Genomic DNA, 20,518 nt, shown 5'->3' with positions numbered 1-20,518 from the left:
GTTGTGGTCTAAAAAATACATACGGTGAAGCCTTAGATGCGTCTCGTTCGTGCTTTGTCGCGGCTATGCACCCCAATGTTATTGCAGATCAAATATAATATCTTCCAGAGATATTGATTTTGCTTCATTTTTGTTTGAATTATCGTATTTCTTAACTGACATACTCATCTTGGTAAGGATTAGATTGTTTGTCTAACAAACACTAAGAGTGAAAGTAATTTCTGAAAATTATGGTTGTACAAAGAAAAAGATATGTCGCCAATGATGAACAAATGCATATACTGTCTTTATTAGATGCTTTGTGCCTTATTTTTAGTCTCTATGTATAAAGTTTTGCAATATTTACGCAATTCTTATATCGCATTTACATCATAGTTAAAAGAGAGGGGGGGGGGGTGGTGAAACATCAGCCAGATGTTAAGATTACCAGGTCGATATTTTTACTTTGTAAAGCTATAATGAATGACCTTATATGGTTAGTTGGCATGCTTAACTATGTAAGACCAAATCTCGCATCTAACGTTTTCCAACACGACGCCGTTAAATAAGAAAACTTCCACTGAAACATAAAACTAAGACTTAAACACTTTGTAATTGATTATTTCAAGTATTATTTGTATTCTTTGACTCATATTCCTCATTCACAAGCTTAATCCTTTGCGTACGGCAAATAGGTTGGCGGGATTGCTGTGTGCATCACGATTGTATTTATTTATAAGTGTATATTCACTTATGTCGTAACCACAATCGAGAAATGTTTTAAAATCTGTATTGCTCATTTATCTCATGTTGTTGATTTCTTGTTGTTGATCCAGTGTGATATGTAGGCATGTTCTGAAAAATAATATTCTTGAAGCAAACAGATGTTATATGTGGGTGGCAAGATGCAAGTGGGGAGAGATATCGATGAATTCTTAGAATAAAAAGGTTTCGGTTTACCTGAAGATCATTTTTACAAATGAACGACGAATATACTGCTTTGTGTTAGCAGCAATAGGAAAGAAATATTATGAGCAGATAATTTGGCTACTTATTATACCAAAGCTTTATCAACTACCTTGAAATTTTAATTTAAAAAATATTGTTTTAATCAATATAGCTGAAAAAGTTAAAAATGACTGAAATAGTCCCCGAATTCTTGGTTTATTTAAAATGAAAAAAAATTAGACTTGAAACAGTTAATTAAACATGGACCGCTTACTTATTATTTTTTTCGAGTCATGCAACGAAACCCCCTGCCAAACGTATATCTAAGTATACGTAGACAAAACAATACCCATAAATGCATAAACTTGAATGTGAAATCATTCGTTATTTTTTATTTAATATTGTTATTCAACGAAAACCACAGATTACCCATAATAAGAAATTGAAATAAAACAGCGTTTTTTCAGATTACCATGTATGACTTTAAATGTATTAAAGTGACGAAGGAATAAGATGATGCACAGCAACAATGTACTTTCAGCAAGATTTTTCATTCTCGTGATATTTATAACAAAGTTGTTCAGCGGAAGAATTCAAGGTTGTCTTTTATTTTGTCTTATATATATATGCCCTTTACAATTATTGAACACGAAGTGGGCTGACATGTGGATTATCTTGCTGAATTGTTATTTTTTCTGTTAGCCTTGTTGGAATGCTTGGGTTTGTTGTTGTTGTCGTCGCCTTTCTTCGCAACTAATGGAACAATCAATTTCAAATTTTTAATTTTAATATGGAAAATTCGCTAGAAGACTGATACTTTTTTTTAGTTTTTGAATTGCACCTAAACTTTTGCTGTTATTTGAATTCACGGGAGCCTTGCTATATGACATCTGATAAATTGCTTTCAGCATTTAGCTGGGATTGCGTTGACATTTGGAAAGTTATTTGACCATGGTAATATATGGACATATATTAGAGCATTGTTGTTTTTTATATATAACACCTTTCCGAGATACCCAGTGTTCCGTTTCAGTTTATCCATACCCGTTCCCCCTTATAGCAAGCAGCCTTGCTTCAACAGAATATATTATACCTTCGCCATTCACATCCTTCTCCTTAGAACGTGTTTGAATGGGAAATGAAAACCATTTTGCAGTTTAAGTATTTTCAAAAAACATCTTTTCACCGATCAAAGACGACCTATAAAATTTTATCAAAAAAAAGAAAAAACGTAAAGACGATTACATTGCCATGTCATTTCTTTAAATTTAGTTCTTCGGTTATGAAATTTTTTTATACAGTTGGATCTAACCTATGTGTCATTTCCTAGCATAGCAAGCTTATTCTTAAAGGTTATAATCTCGTAGTTGAGTTATAAATTCAATTTTTTTTTGTTACACTCATTTCAGCTACTGTTTGTTCATCTGACCCAGTAATCGAGAATGGACGGCCTTCTGCGAGTTGTGCTAATGCGACAGTCGGGTTTGAATGCCCAATCAAATGTAATGAAGGATATTATCAGTTAGGAGCCGCTGCTGTAACTTGCGAGGAAACAGCTCCCGGTATTGTAGAATGGAATGTCGACAGCTCCGATTGTCGAGGTACTATTTGATTAGATAATCAATTGTATTATAATTATTGTGTTGTTATTATCATAATGTTGAATTTTTTGAATCTATCCCTAAAAAGGCGCAATTCCACTGAGGATGTGTGGAATTAAGCAGTAAAATTGGGTTGAAATTCCGTTTTCATCGATCAAGTTTTCCTTGTCTTCTCGAATACGAAGGACTGGGTATGTTTCCAAATCGCACAAATTTTAGATATCAATCTTCTAGTTCAGGGGTGCACAACCTTTTTCTTTAGACGGCTGCATTACGTTTTTGTAAAAGGCTTGGGGCCGCCAGTGAGTCGAGATCTTTTATGAGCTGTATGTATATTATAGAATTGGTAATCATTGATATGTGTTATTGTCTTTCGTCTAAAACGTTCATGAAATGGTGAAATTTAAACAAATCTACAACATAAATTTTTTTAGTGGTTAGTATCAGCGACAGCGCAACGTCTTTTTACTTTGCCCATTACGTTATAATTGCTGATATTAATCGTCAACGTTTATTACTTTGCAGGCCGCAGCGGACATAGGATATAAATTTTTTTATTTCTAGCACAACTGCACGTTTATTCAAACAAAATCGTAAGTTAAGCGATCATCGACAACAGGTCTTTTCAGGGATAATTAAAGAATCGTTGTTTTGACAATGATTTTGCTAATTTTATACAAGTCACTGAATGTTTTGGTCAGCTTAATGTGGTCGTTTAGTTAGGCCGTTATAATCGATATTGTGTTTGTAAACTATATTTTTGGAAATCCTCCCCATTTCACAAGTATCCTCTCACACACGTACGTTGTTTTTTGTCTCAAATACGTCAATAATTGTTTTTTCCGCCCGGACTTGTGCGTCCAGAGTGAAAAACTCGTTATTTTGCGATCATGGGTGACGAGACGATTCATATAATAATAGAATGAATCTGCGACTGAAAATAAGAGAGTAGTTACTAAAACTGAGGACGGTGTTATAAAATATTATCAACGTAACTTTTGTTTTCGGATTCCGCGACAGATAAAAATTTGGATATCGTGAATCGCTGAAATTTAACAATTAAATTGCCCTGCTGGAAGCTATATCACAATTACCGATGTGAAATAATTATTTATGCCCACGTTGTGCCTTCTTACTTCTTCTTGAATTACCGTCGGGGTCGCACTCGGCTCTTTATCGAATTATGATGATCGGACAGGTTTACCACGTATGTTCAAGTCTGCAGATTTCCGTGGTATTTAACTGTAGAATTGATTCTTTTATTTTGTCGTAGGTCTACGCATTACCGAGTGACGCCGAGCACAAATAAATCGATATAAAGAGACATTTTAAATTCTCGTATCGGTCATTGGTTGAATATCTTAAGCAACATAAAAAATCATTATTCTCTGAAAAAGCTGGCTTTTTCAACGAGTGGCGTCATCGCACCCCTGCTCTAGTCCATCTAACTATATACAATTTTGTTTAGCTCTGACGTGTACCACAAACTTGATGGTGTTTCTCAACGGAGGTCCATCATGCGCAGGTGTTAAACCTTTTGGTGGCCAATGTACTTTGGAATGTAATAAGTGTTATTACATGACTGGAATAGGTACAGCAACTTGTATTGACCAACAGCCAAACCAGGACAATGCTATAGGAAAGTGGGATTTCGGAGACAGTTCTTGTGAAGGTACTTTCAAAACACATATCCACTATTTTTCCGATTAACCCGCGACGAAAAGATACTTACTACAGCAGGTAAACCTGTATTCCCAAATTTACCTCATAGCAAATTATACCCTTACTCGGACGAAATTGAACTCATTAAAACCACTACATTGTCGAGAATGTGTACATGAATACTGTAGACACCTAACGAAATAGTACTGTTTGACCTATGTCACAAATTGTGCAACCTATTCAAAAACCAAAGCTTAATGAACGTCAAGGAAACTCACTAAAGAATTGAGTAACGATTAAAAAATAATACATTGTCTGAAATCATACATAAAAATAAATATTTCTTCAGTGCCGAGGTGACACTGAAACATTAGGAAATATATACTTGACGCAAAATTTGAAGAATACAATGCAAGTGTAATCATAATTAAAGATTTGAAAGAAAAAGGCGTCACAAAGGCTAATGTGGGATACGATTATTACCTGAAATGATTATAAAGCGTGGTAATCGTAACCAGAGGATGACAATTTGATATTAAAAATAATACCAATCTATCACCGATATTGTGGAAATAATACCAATCTATCACCGATATTGTGGATACCTATTTACGATACTGATACATCCGCATACTTCATTGTAGACGTAGAAAATAGTTTGATTTTGCTTTCTTATTGGCCAAGGAGTTCGCAATAGGTTACGCAGAACTGTTACGTGTGCTTGTACATTTTGACTTTGAATAAATTTGCAAATTTTATTTTCAGCTGTCATTTGTTCTAATCCTCCTACATTTGCTAATGGATACCCCTCTTCATCGTGTGTTGGAGATGAAATATATAAGGAAACTTGTGATTTAAAATGTGATCAAGGCTATTATATGTCAGGAAATGGAATTGCGACTTGCGAGGACGCAACGACAGCAGACGACAATGCAATAGGTATATGGGATACAAGCGGAAGCTCGTGTAAAGGTGAAAATTTTGCAATGAAGTCGAAATTTACTAGACACTCAGTAGACCTATGGGCCGTTTTGTTATTGGACACGTTTAGTGGACATAACGATCGTTTTGTTGTTATGTTGTTCTTGTTCTTGTTGTTCTTTGACACTTTTTGGACACCTAGTGAAAATAATAAAAAACCGCTTTTCTCTTTGATCACTGGACCAATTGCTTCGAAATTTTTAGTGGTTAAAGATGAAATTTTTTTCCAGAAGGCTATCACTTTTATTTATTTCAAATATTCCTGTTAGCTCTCTGAAATTTGTTTTTGTTTGCTATGACGTCACCGAATGTTCTGCGGGCATCGGACGCCATTTTGTGTCCTACTGTATTGCTTCGCTTGGTGTGAATACATTTGTAGACTGTGATCTGACGGTACGGTAAACCGTACTGTACTGCGAACAGACGTGTCCATATATTTGAGCGTAGCTCCCTTGTTATGTTTTTGTTAGGGCTGGAAATTTCAGGGAAAACACTTTAACCGTTAACCGGGTAAAAATTAACCGGTTGACCGCGCATGACGTTTGACGTAATAATTTATAATTTCAGCTTGTTACGTCACAATGCTTATAAAGCAATTTCGCGTGTTCGTATCCCGGTACGCTTATTAAAATTATTCACGAATCGAGATAATTTCATGATTGCTCTGCTTCTAGAGATAGGCAGCGTGGTTCGGGCGTGTTGAAGTATTTTAGAAAACCTGATTCCGTTGTTAAACGTCATTTATGTGACAAATATCAGTGTTCGATGTGCAAATTTTACTTCGAGATATATATCATAAAAAAAACGGCATCAACTGCGCACTTGTTGTATGACATTGAATATCCGATTTTGCAATGAAATCGTGAACAATATATTTCGAAATCGACTGAAAACTGATTCTGAATTCATCATTGTCAAATTTCCATATTCAGCAATCTTGGTACTTCCATTATTTTTCACATTTATTGAGTCCTTACCCACACAGTTAGTAATATTCTTTTGAATTAAATGCCACAAGAGATAAATTTGCGATGACGTAATCATATTTGAAGAAAATTGTACGGTATGAAGATGATTTGTACCTAAGATGTCAGTTAACGGTTAAAAAATAAATCGTAACCGTTAACCATCTGAAATCGGTTAACCGGTTAACCATTTCCAGCCCTAGTTATTGTTGATATTCTTCTTCTTGAACATCTTTTCTCTCTAGCTTCTGAATCAAATTCTTTGAAATTTCCAGTGAGATTGTTGTTTTTGCTAGATGGGGAAATATTTTATTCACTTGAATTTCTGTGGGCTCTATGGGATTCGTTATTCACGTTGAAGTTTTGTGCAATGACGTCATTGAATTTAAAAATTGCGCACCGTGTGGCGGTTGCGCGTTTGAATTCAGTGATCTTTTTTGGTAAGGAGGACTACCGGAACTGTAAAAGATCCGATAAAACTTCGTTTTGACCTTTGTATCAATATATTCGAGCATTGCTCTCTTGTTTACTTCAAGATTCTAAACTTTATTGGAAACTCAGTATGTTTCCGGGACTCGTGTTGTATCCCAGAATGCTATCTATATTATACCACAACATGCCACAACCACAATCACAGTCATGTTGAACCATTCATTATTTGTGCAGAAGAAAAGAAGCTTTGTTCTTTTTCGTATGCACTTATTAGGTTGGCTATGTTCCCTGTCTGTTTATGGTCAGTGGGTAGACTCTAGATAAAAAAGGTTTATGCAAAATTTTCCAAAACCTCCAGTCATATAAAATTTACTCTCTTACACACGTACGTTGTTTTGTGTCTCAAATACGTCAATAATTGTTTTTTCCGCCCGGACTTGTGCGTCCAGAGTGAAAAACTCGTTATTTTGCGATCATCGGTGACGAGACGCTTCATATAATAATAGAATGAATCTGCGACTGAAAATAAGAGAGTAGTTACTAAAACTGAGGACGGTGTTATAAAATATCATCAGCGTAACTTTTGTTTTCGGATTCCGCGACAGATAAAAATTTGGATATCGTGAATCGCCGAGGTTTACCAATTAAATTGCTCTGCTGGAAGCTTTATCACAATTACCGATGTGAAATAATTATTTATGCCCACGTTGTGCCTTCTTACCCATTCTTGAATTACCGTCGGGGTCGCACTCGGCTCTTTATCGGATTATGATGATCGGACAGGTTTACCACGTATGTTCAAGTCTGCAGATTGCCGTGGTATTTAACTGTAGAATTGATTCTTTTATTTTGTCGTAGGTCTACGCAATACCGAGTGACGCCGAGCACAAATAAATCGATATAAAGAGACCTTTATAATTCTCGTATCGGTCATTGGTTGAATATCTTAAGCAACATAAAAAAATCATTATTCGCTGAAAGAGCTGACTTTTTCAACGAGTGGCGTCATCGCACCCCTGCTCTAGTCCATCTAACTATATACAATTTTGTTTAGCTCTGACGTGTACCACAAACTTGATGGTGTTTCTCAACGGAGGTCCATCATGCGCAGGTGTTAAACCTTTTGGTGGCCAATGTACTTTGGAATGTAATAAGGGTTATTACATGACTGGAATAGGTACAGCAACTTGTATTGACCAACAGCCAAACCAGGACAATGCTATAGGAAAGTGGGATTTCGGAGACAGTTCTTGTGAAGGTACTTTCAAAACATATATCCACTATTTTTCCGATTAACCCGCGACGAAAAGATACTTACTACAGCAGGTAAACCTGTATTCCCAAATTTACCTCATAGCAAATTATACCCTTACTCGGACGAAATTGAACTCATTAAAACCACTACATTGTCGAGAATGTGTACATGAAAACTGTAGACACCTAACGAAATAGTACTGTTTGACCTATGTCACAAATTGTGCAACCTATTCAAAAACCAAAGCTTAATGAACGTCAAGGAAACTCACTAAAGAATTGAGTAACGATTAAAAAATAATACAATGTCTGAAATCATACATAAAAATAAGTATTTCTTCAGTGCCGAGGTGACACTGAAACATTAGGAAATATATACTTGACGCGAAATTTGAAGAATACAATGCAAGTGTAATCATAATAAAAGATTTGAAAGAAAAAGGCGTCACAAAGGCTAATGTGGGATACGATTATTACCTGAAATGATTATAAAGCGTGGTAATCGTAACCAGAGGATGACAATTTGATATTAAAAATAATACCAATCTATCACCGATATTGTGGATACCTATTTACGATACTGATACATCCGCATACTTCATTGTAGACGTAGAAAATAGTTTAATTTTGCTTTCTTATTGGCCAAGGAGTTCGCAATAGGTTACGCAGAACTGTTACGTGTGTTTGTACATTTTGATTTTGAATAAATTTGCAAATTTTATTTTCAGCTGTCATTTGTTCTAATCCTCCTACATTTGCTAATGGATACCCCTCTTCATCGTGTGTTGGAGATGAAATATATAAGGAAACTTGTGATTTAAAATGTGATCAAGGCTATTATATGTCAGGAAATGGAATTGCGACTTGCGAGGACGCAACGACAGCAGACGACAATGCAATAGGTATATGGGATACAAGCGGAAGCTCGTGTAAAGGTGAAAATTTTGCAATGAAGTCGAAATTTACTAGACACTCAGTAGACCTATGGGCCGTTTTGTTATTGGACACGTTTAGCGGACATAACGATCGTTTTGTTGTTATGTTGTTCTTGTTCTTGTTGTTCTTTGACCATTTTTGGACACCTAGTGAAAATAATAAAAAACCGCTTTTCTCTTTGATCACTGGACCAATTGCTTCGAAATTTTTAGTGGTTAAAGATGAAATTTTTCTCCAGAAGGCTATCACTTTTATTTATTTCAAATATTCCTGTTAGCTCTCTGAGATTTGTTTTTGTTTGCTATGACGTCACCGAATGTTCTGCGGGCATCGGACGCCATTTTGTGTCCTAATGTATTGCTTCGCTTGGTGTGAATACATTTGTAGACTGTGATCTGACGGTACGGTAAACCGTACTGTACTGCGAACAGACGTGTCCATATATTTGAGCGTAGCTCCCTTGTTATGTTTTTGTTAGGGCTGGAAATTTCAGGGAAAACACTTTAACCGTTAACCGGGTAAAAATTAACCGGTTGACCGCGCATGGCGTTTGACGTAATAATTTATAATTTCAGCTTGTTACGTCACAATGCTTATAAAGCAATTTTGCGTGTTCGTATCCCGGTACGCTTATTAAAATTATTCACGAATCGAGATAATTTCATGATTGCTCTGCTTCTAGAGATAGGCAGCGTGGTTCGGGCGTGTTGAAGTATTTTAGAAAACCTGATTCCGTTGTTAAACGTCATTTATGTGACAAATATCAGTGTTCGATGTGCAAATTTTACTTCGAGATATATATCATAAAAAAAAACGGCATCAACTGCGCACTTGTTGTATGACATTGAATATCCGATTTTGCAATGAAATCGTGAACAATATATTTCGAAATCGACTGAAAACTGATTCTGAATTCATCATTGTCAAATTTCCATATTCAGCAATCTTGGTACTTCCATTATTTTTCACATTTATTGAGTCCTTACCCACACAGTTAGTAATATTCTTTTGAATTAAATGCCACAAGAGATAAATTTGTGATGACGTAATCATATTTGAAGAAAATTGTACGGTATGAAGATGATTTGTACCTAAGATGTCAGTTAACGGTTAAAAAATAAATCGTAACCGTTAACCATCTGAAATCGGTTAACCGGTTAACCATTTCAAGCCCTAGTTATTGTTGATATTCTTCTTCTTGAACATCTTTTCTCTCTAGCTTCTGAATCAAATTCTTTGAAATTTCCAGTGAGATTGTTGTTTTTGCTAGATGGGGAAATATTTTATTCACTTGAATTTCTGTGGGCTCTATGGGATTCGTTATTCACGTTGAAGTTTTGTGCAATGACGTCATTGAATTTAAAAATTGCGCACCGTGTGGCGGTTGCGCGTTTGAATTCAGTGATCTTTTTTGGTAAGGAGGACTACCGGAACTGTAAAAGATCCGATAAAACTTCGTTTTGACCTTTGTATCAATATATTCGAGCATTGCTCTCTTGTTTACTTCAAGATTCTAAACTTTATTGGAAACTCAGTATGTTTCCGGGACTCGTGTTGTATCCCAGAATGCTATCTATATTATACCACAACATGCCACAACCACAATCACAGTCATGTTGAACCATTCATTATTTGTGCAGAAGAAAAGAAGCTTTGTCCTTTTCCGTATGCACTTATTAGGTTGGCTATGTTCCCTGTCTGTTTAAGGTCAGTGGGTAGACTCTAGATAAAAAAGGTTTATGCAAAATTTTCCCAAACCTCCAGTCATATAAAATTTACTCTCTTACTCACGTACGTTGTTTTGTGTCTCAAATACGTCAATAATTGTTTTTTCCGCCCGGACTTGTGCGTCCAGAGTGAAAAACTCGTTATTTTGCGATCATCGGTGACGAGACGCTTCATATAATAATAGAATGAATCTGCGACTGAAAATAAGAGAGTAGTTACTAAAACTGAGGACGGTGTTATAAAATATCATCAGCGTAACTTTTGTTTTCGGATTCCGCGACAGATAAAAATTTGGATATCGTGAATCGCCGAGGTTTACCAATTAAATTGCTCTGCTGGAAGCTTTATCACAATTACCGATGTGAAATAATTATTTATGCCCACGTTGTGCCTTCTTACCCATTCTTGAATTACCGTCGGGGTCGCACTCGGCTCTTTATCGGATTATGATGATCGAACAGGTTTACCACGTATGTTCAAGTCTGCAGATTGCCGTGGTATTTAACTGTAGAATTGATTCTTTTATTTTGTCGTAGGTCTACGCAATACCGAGTGACGCCGAGCACAAATAAATCGATATAAAGAGACCTTTATAATTCTCGTATCGGTCATTGGTTGAATATCTTAAGCAACATAAAAAAATCATTATTCGCTGAAAGAGCTGGCTTTTTCAACGAGTGGCGTCATCGCACCCCTGCTCTAGTCCATCTAACTATATACAATTTTGTTTAGCTCTGACGTGTACCACAAACTTGATGGTGTTTCTCAACGGAGGTCCATCATGCGCAGGTGTTAAACCTTTTGGTGGCCAATGTACTTTGGAATGTAATAAGGGTTATTACATGACTGGAATAGGTACAGCAACTTGTATTGACCAACAGCCAAACCAGGACAATGCTATAGGAAAGTGGGATTTCGGAGACAGTTCTTGTGAAGGTACTTTCAAAACACATATCCACTATTTTTCCGATTAACCCGCGACGAAAAGATACTTACTACAGCAGGTAAACCTGTATTCCCAAATTTACCTCATAGCAAATTATACCCTTACTCGGACGAAATTGAACTCATTAAAACCACTACATTGTCGAGAATGTGTACATGAAAACTGTAGACACCTAACGAAATAGTACTGTTTGACCTATGTCACAAATTGTGCAACCTATTCAAAAACCAAAGCTTAATGAACGTCAAGGAAACTCACTAAAGAATTGAGTAACGATTAAAAAATAATACATTGTCTGAAATCATACATAAAAATAAGTATTTCTTCAGTGCCGAGGTGACACTGAAACATTAGGAAATATATACTTGACGCAAAATTTGAAGAATACAATGCAAGTGTAATCATAATAAAAGATTTGAAAGAAAAAGGCGTCACAAAGGCTAATGTGGGATACGATTATTACCTGAAATGATTATAAAGCGTGGTAATCGTAACCAGAGGATGACAATTTGATATTAAAAATAATACCAATCTATCACCGATATTGTGGATACCTATTTACGATACTGATACATCCGCATACTTCATTGTAGACGTAGAAAATAGTTTAATTTTCTTTCATATTGGCCAAGGAGTTCGCAATAGGTTACGCAGATCTGTTACGTGTGTTTGTACATTTTGATTTTGAATAAATTTGCAAATTTTATTTTCAGCTGTCATTTGTTCTAATCCTCCTACATTTACTAATGGATACCCCTCTTCATCGTGTGTTGGAGATGAAATATATAAGGAAACTTGTGATTTAAAATGTGATCAAGGCTATTATATGTCAGGAAATGGAATTGCGACTTGCGAGGACGCAACGACAGCAGACGACAATGCAATAGGTATATGGGATACAAGCGGAAGCTCGTGTAAAGGTGAAAATTTTGCAATGAAGTCGAAATTTACTAGACACTCAGTAGACCTATGGGCCGTTTTGTTAATATGTTATTGTTGATATTCTTCTTCTTGAATATCTTTTCTCTCTAGCTTCTGAATCAATTTCTTTGAAATTTCCAGTGAGATTGTTGTTTTTGCTAGAAGGGTAATATTTTATTCACTCGAATTTCTGTGGGCTCTATGGGATTCGTTTTTCACGTTAAAGTTTTGTGCGATGACGTCATTGAATTTAAAAATTGCGCACCGTGTGGCGGTTGCGCGTTTGCATTCAGTGATATTTTTTGGTAAGGAGGACTACCGGAACTGTAGAAGATCCGATAAAACTTTGTTTTGACCTTCGTATCAATATATTCGAGCATTGCTCTCTTGTTTACTTCAAGATTCTAAACTTTATTGGAAACTCAGTATGTTTCCGGGACTCGTGTTGTATTCCAGAATGCTATCTATATTATACCACAACATGCCACAACTACAATCACAGTCATGTCGAACCATTCATTATTTTTGCAGAAGAAAAGAAGCTTTGTCCTTTTCCGTATGCACTTCAGTTACCGGAAAATTGTTACCCACCTTATTAGGTTGGCTATGTTCCCTGTCTGTTTATGGTCAGTGGATAGACTCTAGATAAAAAAGGTTTATGCAAAATTTTCCAAAACCTCCAGTCATATAAAATTTACTCTCTTACACACGTACGTTGTTTTGTGTCTCAAATACGTCAATAATTGTTTTTTCCGCCCGGACTTGTTCGTCCAGAGTGAAAAACTCGTTATTTTGCGATCATCGGTGACGAGATGCTTCATATAATAATAGAATGAATCTGCGACTGAAAATAAGAGAGTAGTTACTAAAACTGAGGACGGTGTTATAAAATATCATCAGCGTAACTTTTGTTTTCGGATTCCGCGACAGATAAAAATTTGGATATCGTGAATCGCCGAGGTTTACCAATTAAATTGCTTTGCTGGAAGCTTTATCACAATTACCGATGTGAGATAATTATTTATGCCCACGTTGTGCCTTCTGACCCATTCTTGAATTACCGTCGGGGACGCACTCGACTTTTTATCGGATTATGATGATCGAACAGGTTTACCACGTATGTTCAAGTCTGCAGATTTCCGTGGTATTTAACTGTAGAATTGATTCTTTTATTTTGTCGTAGGTCTACGCAATACCGAGTGACGCCGAGCACAAATAAATCGACATAAAGAGACATTTATAATTTTCGTATCGGTCATTGGTTGAATATCTTAAGCAACATAAAAAATCATTATTCGCTGAAAAAACTGGCTTTTTCAACGAGTGGCGTCATTGCACCTCTGCTCTAGTCCATAGGTTCTCAAAGTGCTCCGTACGGAGCCCCAGGGCTCCGTTAGAGAAACTCAGGGGCTCCGCGAGCTATTCGATTACTCTTCAAAATATTGACTCAAAATTTTGTAACTGTTCAAAGAAGCAATAACAGCTTTGATAACATCTGACAACAATATAGCCTCGAAATATGGTAAAGGGCCGAAATTAAAAAATGACATTATTTATGAGCAGTAGCGCAGCCAGGATTCTTAAGAGGGAGATGGTTCAAAATTGGAATCGGAAATTTCCGCGCAACATTTTTCGCGATTAAAAAAACGGATAACGAGATTTCTGTTGCGTAAAAGATTCAATCCAAGACCGATGGAGCATTTGACGTGTCTCGTCGGTATAATGTAGTTGTGCTCATCGTTACTCACGTTTGATTCGAGATTACTATTAGGATTACTAAAATGAAAGAATACTATTCTAAAATAACATAAAATATGTGATATACTGCCAACTATAAATAAATTGGTGTCGTATTTTTGCGATCTTGGTATTTTTCAAACTTGATTTGTTCTTTCGCACTTGAGATTATTTTTAAGCAAGATATCGCTGTTTAAAAAATCACAATGTCTGGGGAAAATACGAACAATTGAAAATTATTTTATTGCATTCAGCTCCGTCGGTAGTTTCAGAATGAAAAAAGGTACATCGCGGATCGCGCGCACCATTGATTGCGTGCGGCTGCGTCGGTAGTTTCAGAATGAAAAAAAAAGGTAAATCGCGCGCACAATTGACTGTGTTTCGATTTCGCAGCTACTACGATGAAAACCTAACATAACACCAAATTTTGTGATTTACAATGTCCATAGAAGCGTTTTCAATCTGAGGTGAGTCTGCTGAAACCAAAGTGTGATCTTCCATTTTAAGTTTCAGTTTAAATATTTTAGAATGCCGCTTTTCAATCAAGAAATTTGAGTTGTGGATTTACCTTTTTATTGATTATTATTTTTAGCATTTCGTCGCCGATGACTATAATATGGTAACATGTTTTTCACATTGAACTCATAATTCCCCACGAGAACAAAAAAGCAATTAACGTCGTCATTGTGTAACAATACATGTATATGCCGAGGGAAATTTTTGATTTAGGGAGAATAAACAGCGGCGTAAAGATGTTTAAAACACGCCATGCTGACGGAAAAAATCGGCGATTGTAACAAAATGAAATAGCGCACGTTACTAACGGCCTTTTAATTAAGTCTTCCAAAAATGTCAAAAAAGAAAAGATTCGATCCCTAATTTATTAATATGTTCGTCAAGTGTCAAATTTACAGCTTTAGTATAAAATTTAGATTTATTTAGGACTTGTGTTAACCCTATTAAAAAAGGTTCAGCATTTAGAATAAATAAAGTACTTTTAACTTGCTCGGGAATAATAATCTGAAAGTAACAATTTTAAAATTTATTTTGGGGCTCCGCGAATAATATTCAACCTTTCAAGGGCTCCGCAACACCAAAAGTTTGAGAACCCCTGCTCTAGTCCATCTAACTATATACAATTTTGTTTAGCTCTGACGTGTACCACAAACTTGATGATATTTATCAACGGAGGTCCATCATGCGCAGGTGTTAAACTCTTTGGTGGCCAATGTACTTTGGATTGTAATAAGGGGTATTACATGACTGGAATAGGTACAGCAACTTGTATTGACCAACAGCCAAACCAGAACAATGCTATAGGAAAGTGGGATTTCGGAGACAGTTCTTGTGAAGGTATTTTCAAAACACATACCCACTATTTTTCTAATTAATCCGCGACAAAAAGATACTTACTACAGCAGGTGAAAATGTATTCCCAAATTTACCTCATAGCAAATTATACCCTTACTCGGACGAAATTGAACTCATTAAAACCACTACATTGTCGAGAATGTGTACATGAATACTGTAGACATCTAACGAAATAGTACTGTTTGACCTATGTCACAAATTGTGCAACCTATTCAAAAACCAAAGCTTAATGAACGTCAAGGAAACTCACTAAAGAACTGAGTAACGATTAAAAAATAATACATTGTCTGAAATTATGCATAAAAATAAATATTTCTTCAGTGCCGAGGTGACACTGAATCATTAGGAAATATATGCTTGACGCAAAATTTGAAGAATACAATGCAAGTGTAATCATAATTAAAGATTAGAAAGAAAATGGCCGTCACAAAGGCTAATGTGGGATACGATTATTACTTGTAATGAATATAAAGCGTGGTAATCGTAACCAGATGATGACAATTTGATATTAAAAATAATACCAATCTATCAACGAAATTGTGGATACCTATTTACAATACTGATACATCCGCATACTTCATTGTAGACGTAGAAAATAGTTTAATTTTGCTTTCTTATTGGCCAAGGAGTTCGCAATAGGTTACGCAGAACTGTTACGTTTGTTTGTACATTTTGATTTTGAATAAATTTGCAAATTTCATTTTCAGCTGTCATTTGTTCTAATCCTCCTACATTTGCTAATGGATACCCATTTTCATCGTGTGTTGGAGATGAAATATATAAGGAAACTTGTGATTTAACATGTGATCAAGGCTACTATATGTCAGGAAATGGAATTGCGACTTGCGACGACGCAACGACAGCAGACGACAATGCAATAGGTATATGGGATACAAGTGGAAGCTCGTGTAAAGGTGAAAATTTTGCAATGAGGTCGAAATTTACTAGACACTCAGTAGACCTATTATGTTATTGTTGATATTCTTCTTCTTGAACATCTTTTCTCTCTAGCTTCTGAATCAATTTCTTTGAAATTTCCAGTGAGATTGTTGTTTTTGCTAGAAGGGCAATATTTTATTCACTCGAATTTCTGTGGGCTCTATGGGATTCGTTTTTCACGTTAAATTTTATTGGAGACTCAGTATGTTTCCGGGACTCGTGTTGTATTCCAGAATGCTATCTAAATTATACCACAACTACAATCACAGTCATGTCGAACCATTCATTTTTTGTGCAGAAGAAAAGAAGCTTTGTCCTTTTCGTATGCACTTCAGTTACCGGAAAATTGTTACCCACCTTATTAGGTTGGCTATGTTCTCTGCCTGTTTATGGTCAGTGGGTAGACTCTAGATAAAAAAGATTTATGCAAAATTTTCCAAAACCTCCAGTCATATAAAATTTACTATACCTCTCTTACACACGTACGTTGTTTTGTGTTACAAATACGTCAATTATTGTTTTTTCCGCCCGGACTTGTGCGTACAGAGTGAAAAATTTGTTATTTTGCGATCATCGGTGACGAGCCGCTTCATATAATAATAGAATGAATCTGTGACTGAAAATAAGAGAGTAGTTACTAAAACTGAAGACGGTGTTATAAAATATCATCAGCGTAACTTTTGTTTTCGGATTCCGCGACAGATAAAAATTGGTGACCGTACATTTGAACCCATGTACATTTGAACCCATGCGTATATCCACGGGTTCAATCTATATGCGGGTGCTAAAACCCATGGATTAGGGTTAGTATGGGTTTAACTATCCATGAAACAAAAAAAATTCCATAGGTGCAATAGCATACAGGTGCAATTGTCATGGGTTCAAATGTACGTGGGTTCAAATGTAATGGAACCTTAAAAATTTGGATATCGTGAATCGCCGAAGCTTACCAATTAAATTGCTCTGCTGGAAGCTATATCACAGCTACAGATGTGAAATAATTATTTATGCCAACGTTGTGCCTTCTTACCCTTATCGAATAACCGTCGGGGCCGCACTCGACTTTTTATCGGATTATGATGATCGGACAGGTTTACCACGTATGTTCAAGTCCGCAGATTGCCGTGGTATTTAACTGTATAATTGATTCTTTTATTTTGTCGTAGGTCGACGCAATCCCGAGTTACGCCGAGCACAATTAAATCAATATAAAGAGACATTTTAAATTCTCGTATCGGACATTGGTTAAATATCTTGAGCAACATAAAAAATCATTATTCGCTGAAAAAGCTGGCTTTTTCAACGAGTGACGTCATTGCACCCCTGCTCTATTCCATCTAACTATATACAATTTTGTTTAGCTCTGACGTGTACCACAAACTTGATGGTATTTATCAACGGAGGTCCATCATGCACAGGTGTTAAACCTTTTGGCGGCCAATGTACTTTGGAATGTAATAAAGGGTATTACATGACTGGAATAGGTACAGCAACTTGTATTGACCAACAGCCAAACCAGGACAATAATGATATAGGATGGTGGGATTTCGGAGACAGTTCTTGTGAAGGTACTTTCAAAACACATATCCACTATTTTTTCGATTAACCCGCGACAAAAAGATAGTTACTACAGCAGGTGAACCTGTATACCCAAATTTACCTCATAGCAAATTATACCCTTACTCGGACGAAATTGAATTCAATTAAATCACTACATTGTCAAGGATGTGTACATGAATACTGTAGACACCCAACGAAATAGTACTGTTTGACCTATGTCACAAATTGTGCAACGTATTCAAAAATCGAAGCTCAATTAACGTCAAGGAAACTCACTAAGAAATTGAGTAACGATATAAAAATAATACATTGTCTGAAATTAGGCATAAAAATAAATATTTCTTCAGTGCCGAGGTGACACTGAAACATTAGGAAATATATACTTGACACGAAATTTGAAGAAGACAGTGCAAGTGTAATCATTATTAAAGGTTTGAAAGAAAATGACCGTCACAAAGGCTAATGTGGGATACGATTATCACCTGAAATGATTATAAAGCGTGGTAATCGTAACCAGATGATGACAATTTGATATTAAAAATAATGCCAATCTATCACCGATATTGTGGATACCTATTTACGATACTGATATATCCGCATACTTCATTGTAGACGTAGAAAAAGGTTTAATTTGCTTTCTTATTGGCCAAGGAGTTACAGAGTAGGTTACGCAGAACTGTTACGTTTGTTTGTACATTTTGATTTTGAATAAATTTGTAAATCTTATTTTCAGCTGTCATTTGTTCTAATCCTCCTACATTTGCTAATGGATACCCCTCTTCATCGTGTGTTGGAGATGAAATATATAAAGAAATTTGTAATTTAACATGTGATCAAGGCTACTATATGTCAGGAAATGGAATTGCGACTTGCGAGGACGCAACGACAGCAGACGACAATGCAATAGGTATATGGGATACAAGCGGGAGCTCGTGTAAAGGTGAAAATTTTGCAATGAAGTCTAAATTTACTAGACACTCAGTAGACCTATGGGCCGTTTTGTTATTGGACACGTTTAGTGGACATAACGATCGTTTTGTTGTTATGTTGTACTTGTTGTTCTTTGACACTTTTTGGACACCTAGTGGAAATATTAAAAAACCGCTTTTCTCTTTGATCACTGGACCAATTGCTTTGAAATTTCTAGTGGTTGAAGATGAAATTTTTCTCCAGAAGGTTATCACTTTTATTTATTTCAAATATTTCTGTTAGCTCTGTGAGATTTGTGTTTGTTTGCTATGACGTCACCAAATGTTCTGAGGTCATCGGACGCCATTTTGTGTCCTACTGTACTGCTTCGCTTGGTGTGAATACATTTGTAGACTGTGATCTGGCGATACCGTAAACCGTACTGTACTGCGAACAGACGTGTCCATATATTTGGGCGTAGCTCCCTTGTAATGTTATTGTTGATATTCTTCTTCTTGAACAACTTTTCTCTCTAGCTTCTGAATCAATTTCCTTGAAATTTCCAGTGAGATTGTTGTTTTTGCTAGAAGGGTAATATTTTATTCACTCGGTTTCTGTGGGCTCTATGGGATTCGTTTTTCACGTTGAAGTTTTGTGCGATGACGTCATTGAATTTAAAAATTGCGCACCGTGTGGCGGTTGCGCGTTTGCATTCAGTGATATTTTTTGGTGAGGAGGACTACCGGAACCGTAGAAGATCCGATAAAACTTCGTTTTGACCTTCGTATCAATATATTCGAGCATTGCTCTCTTGTTTACTTCAAGATTCTAAACTTTATTGGGGACTCAGTATGTTTCCGGGACTCGTGTTGTATTCCAGAATGCTATCTATATTATACCACAACATGCCACAACTACAATCACAGTCATGTCGAACCATTCATTTTTTGTGCAGAAGATAAGAAGCTTTGTCCTTTTCCGTATGCACTTCAGTTACCGGAAAATTGTTACCCACCTTATTAGGTTGGCTTTTTTCCCTGTCTGTTTATGGTCAGTGGGTAGACTCTAGATAAAAAAGGTTTATGCAAAATTTTCCAAAACCTCCAGTCATATAAAATTTACTATACCTCTCTTACACACGTACGTTGTTTTGTGTCTCAAATACGTCAATAATTGTTTTTTCCGCCCAGACTTGTGCGACCAGAGTGAAAAACTCGTTATTTTGCGATCATCGGTGACGAGACGCTTCATATAATAATAGAATGAATCTGTGACTGAAAATAAGAGAGTAGTTACTAAAACTGAGGACGGTGTTATAAAATATCATCAGCGTAACTTTTGTTTTCGGATTCCGCGACAGATAAAAATTTGGATATCGTGAATCGCCAAAGTTTACCAATTAAATTGCTTTGCTGGAAGCTATATCACAATTACCGATGTGAAATAAATATTTATGCCCACGTTGTGCCTTCTTATCCATTCTCGAATTACTGTCGGGGCCGCACTCGACTTTTTATCGGATTATGATGATCGGACAGGTTTACCACGTATGTTCAAGTCCGCAGATTGCCGTGATATTTAACTGTATAATTGATTCTTTTATTTTGTCGTAGGTCGACGCAATCCCGAATTACGCCGAGCATAATTAA

The 20,518-nt window shown here is 36.1% G+C and overlaps 1 protein-coding gene across 1 annotated transcript; it reads left to right on the top strand.

The window, feature by feature from the left end:
• The first annotated feature begins 1,389 nt into the window (after positions 1–1,389).
• LOC144432070 (sushi, von Willebrand factor type A, EGF and pentraxin domain-containing protein 1-like) lies at positions 1,390–20,514 on the top strand. Its single transcript, XM_078120111.1, has 13 exons — positions 1,390–1,525; positions 2,337–2,528; positions 3,997–4,200; positions 4,956–5,162; positions 7,623–7,826; positions 8,551–8,757; positions 11,219–11,422; positions 12,146–12,352; positions 15,240–15,443; positions 16,169–16,375; positions 17,762–17,968; positions 18,694–18,900; positions 20,483–20,514. Exons 1-13 carry the CDS (start codon positions 1,441–1,443, stop codon positions 20,512–20,514), a joined length of 2,367 nt encoding a protein of 788 aa, XP_077976237.1. The 5' UTR covers positions 1,390–1,440.
• The last annotated feature ends 4 nt before the right edge of the window (positions 20,515–20,518 follow it).

This window comes from Styela clava, chromosome 2, assembly GCF_964204865.1.
Source record: "Styela clava chromosome 2, kaStyClav1.hap1.2, whole genome shotgun sequence".
Classification (NCBI taxonomy): domain Eukaryota; kingdom Metazoa; phylum Chordata; class Ascidiacea; order Stolidobranchia; family Styelidae; genus Styela; species Styela clava.
Note: the sequence above shows the minus strand (reverse complement) of the source record. Positions and strands in the feature narration are given on the sequence as shown.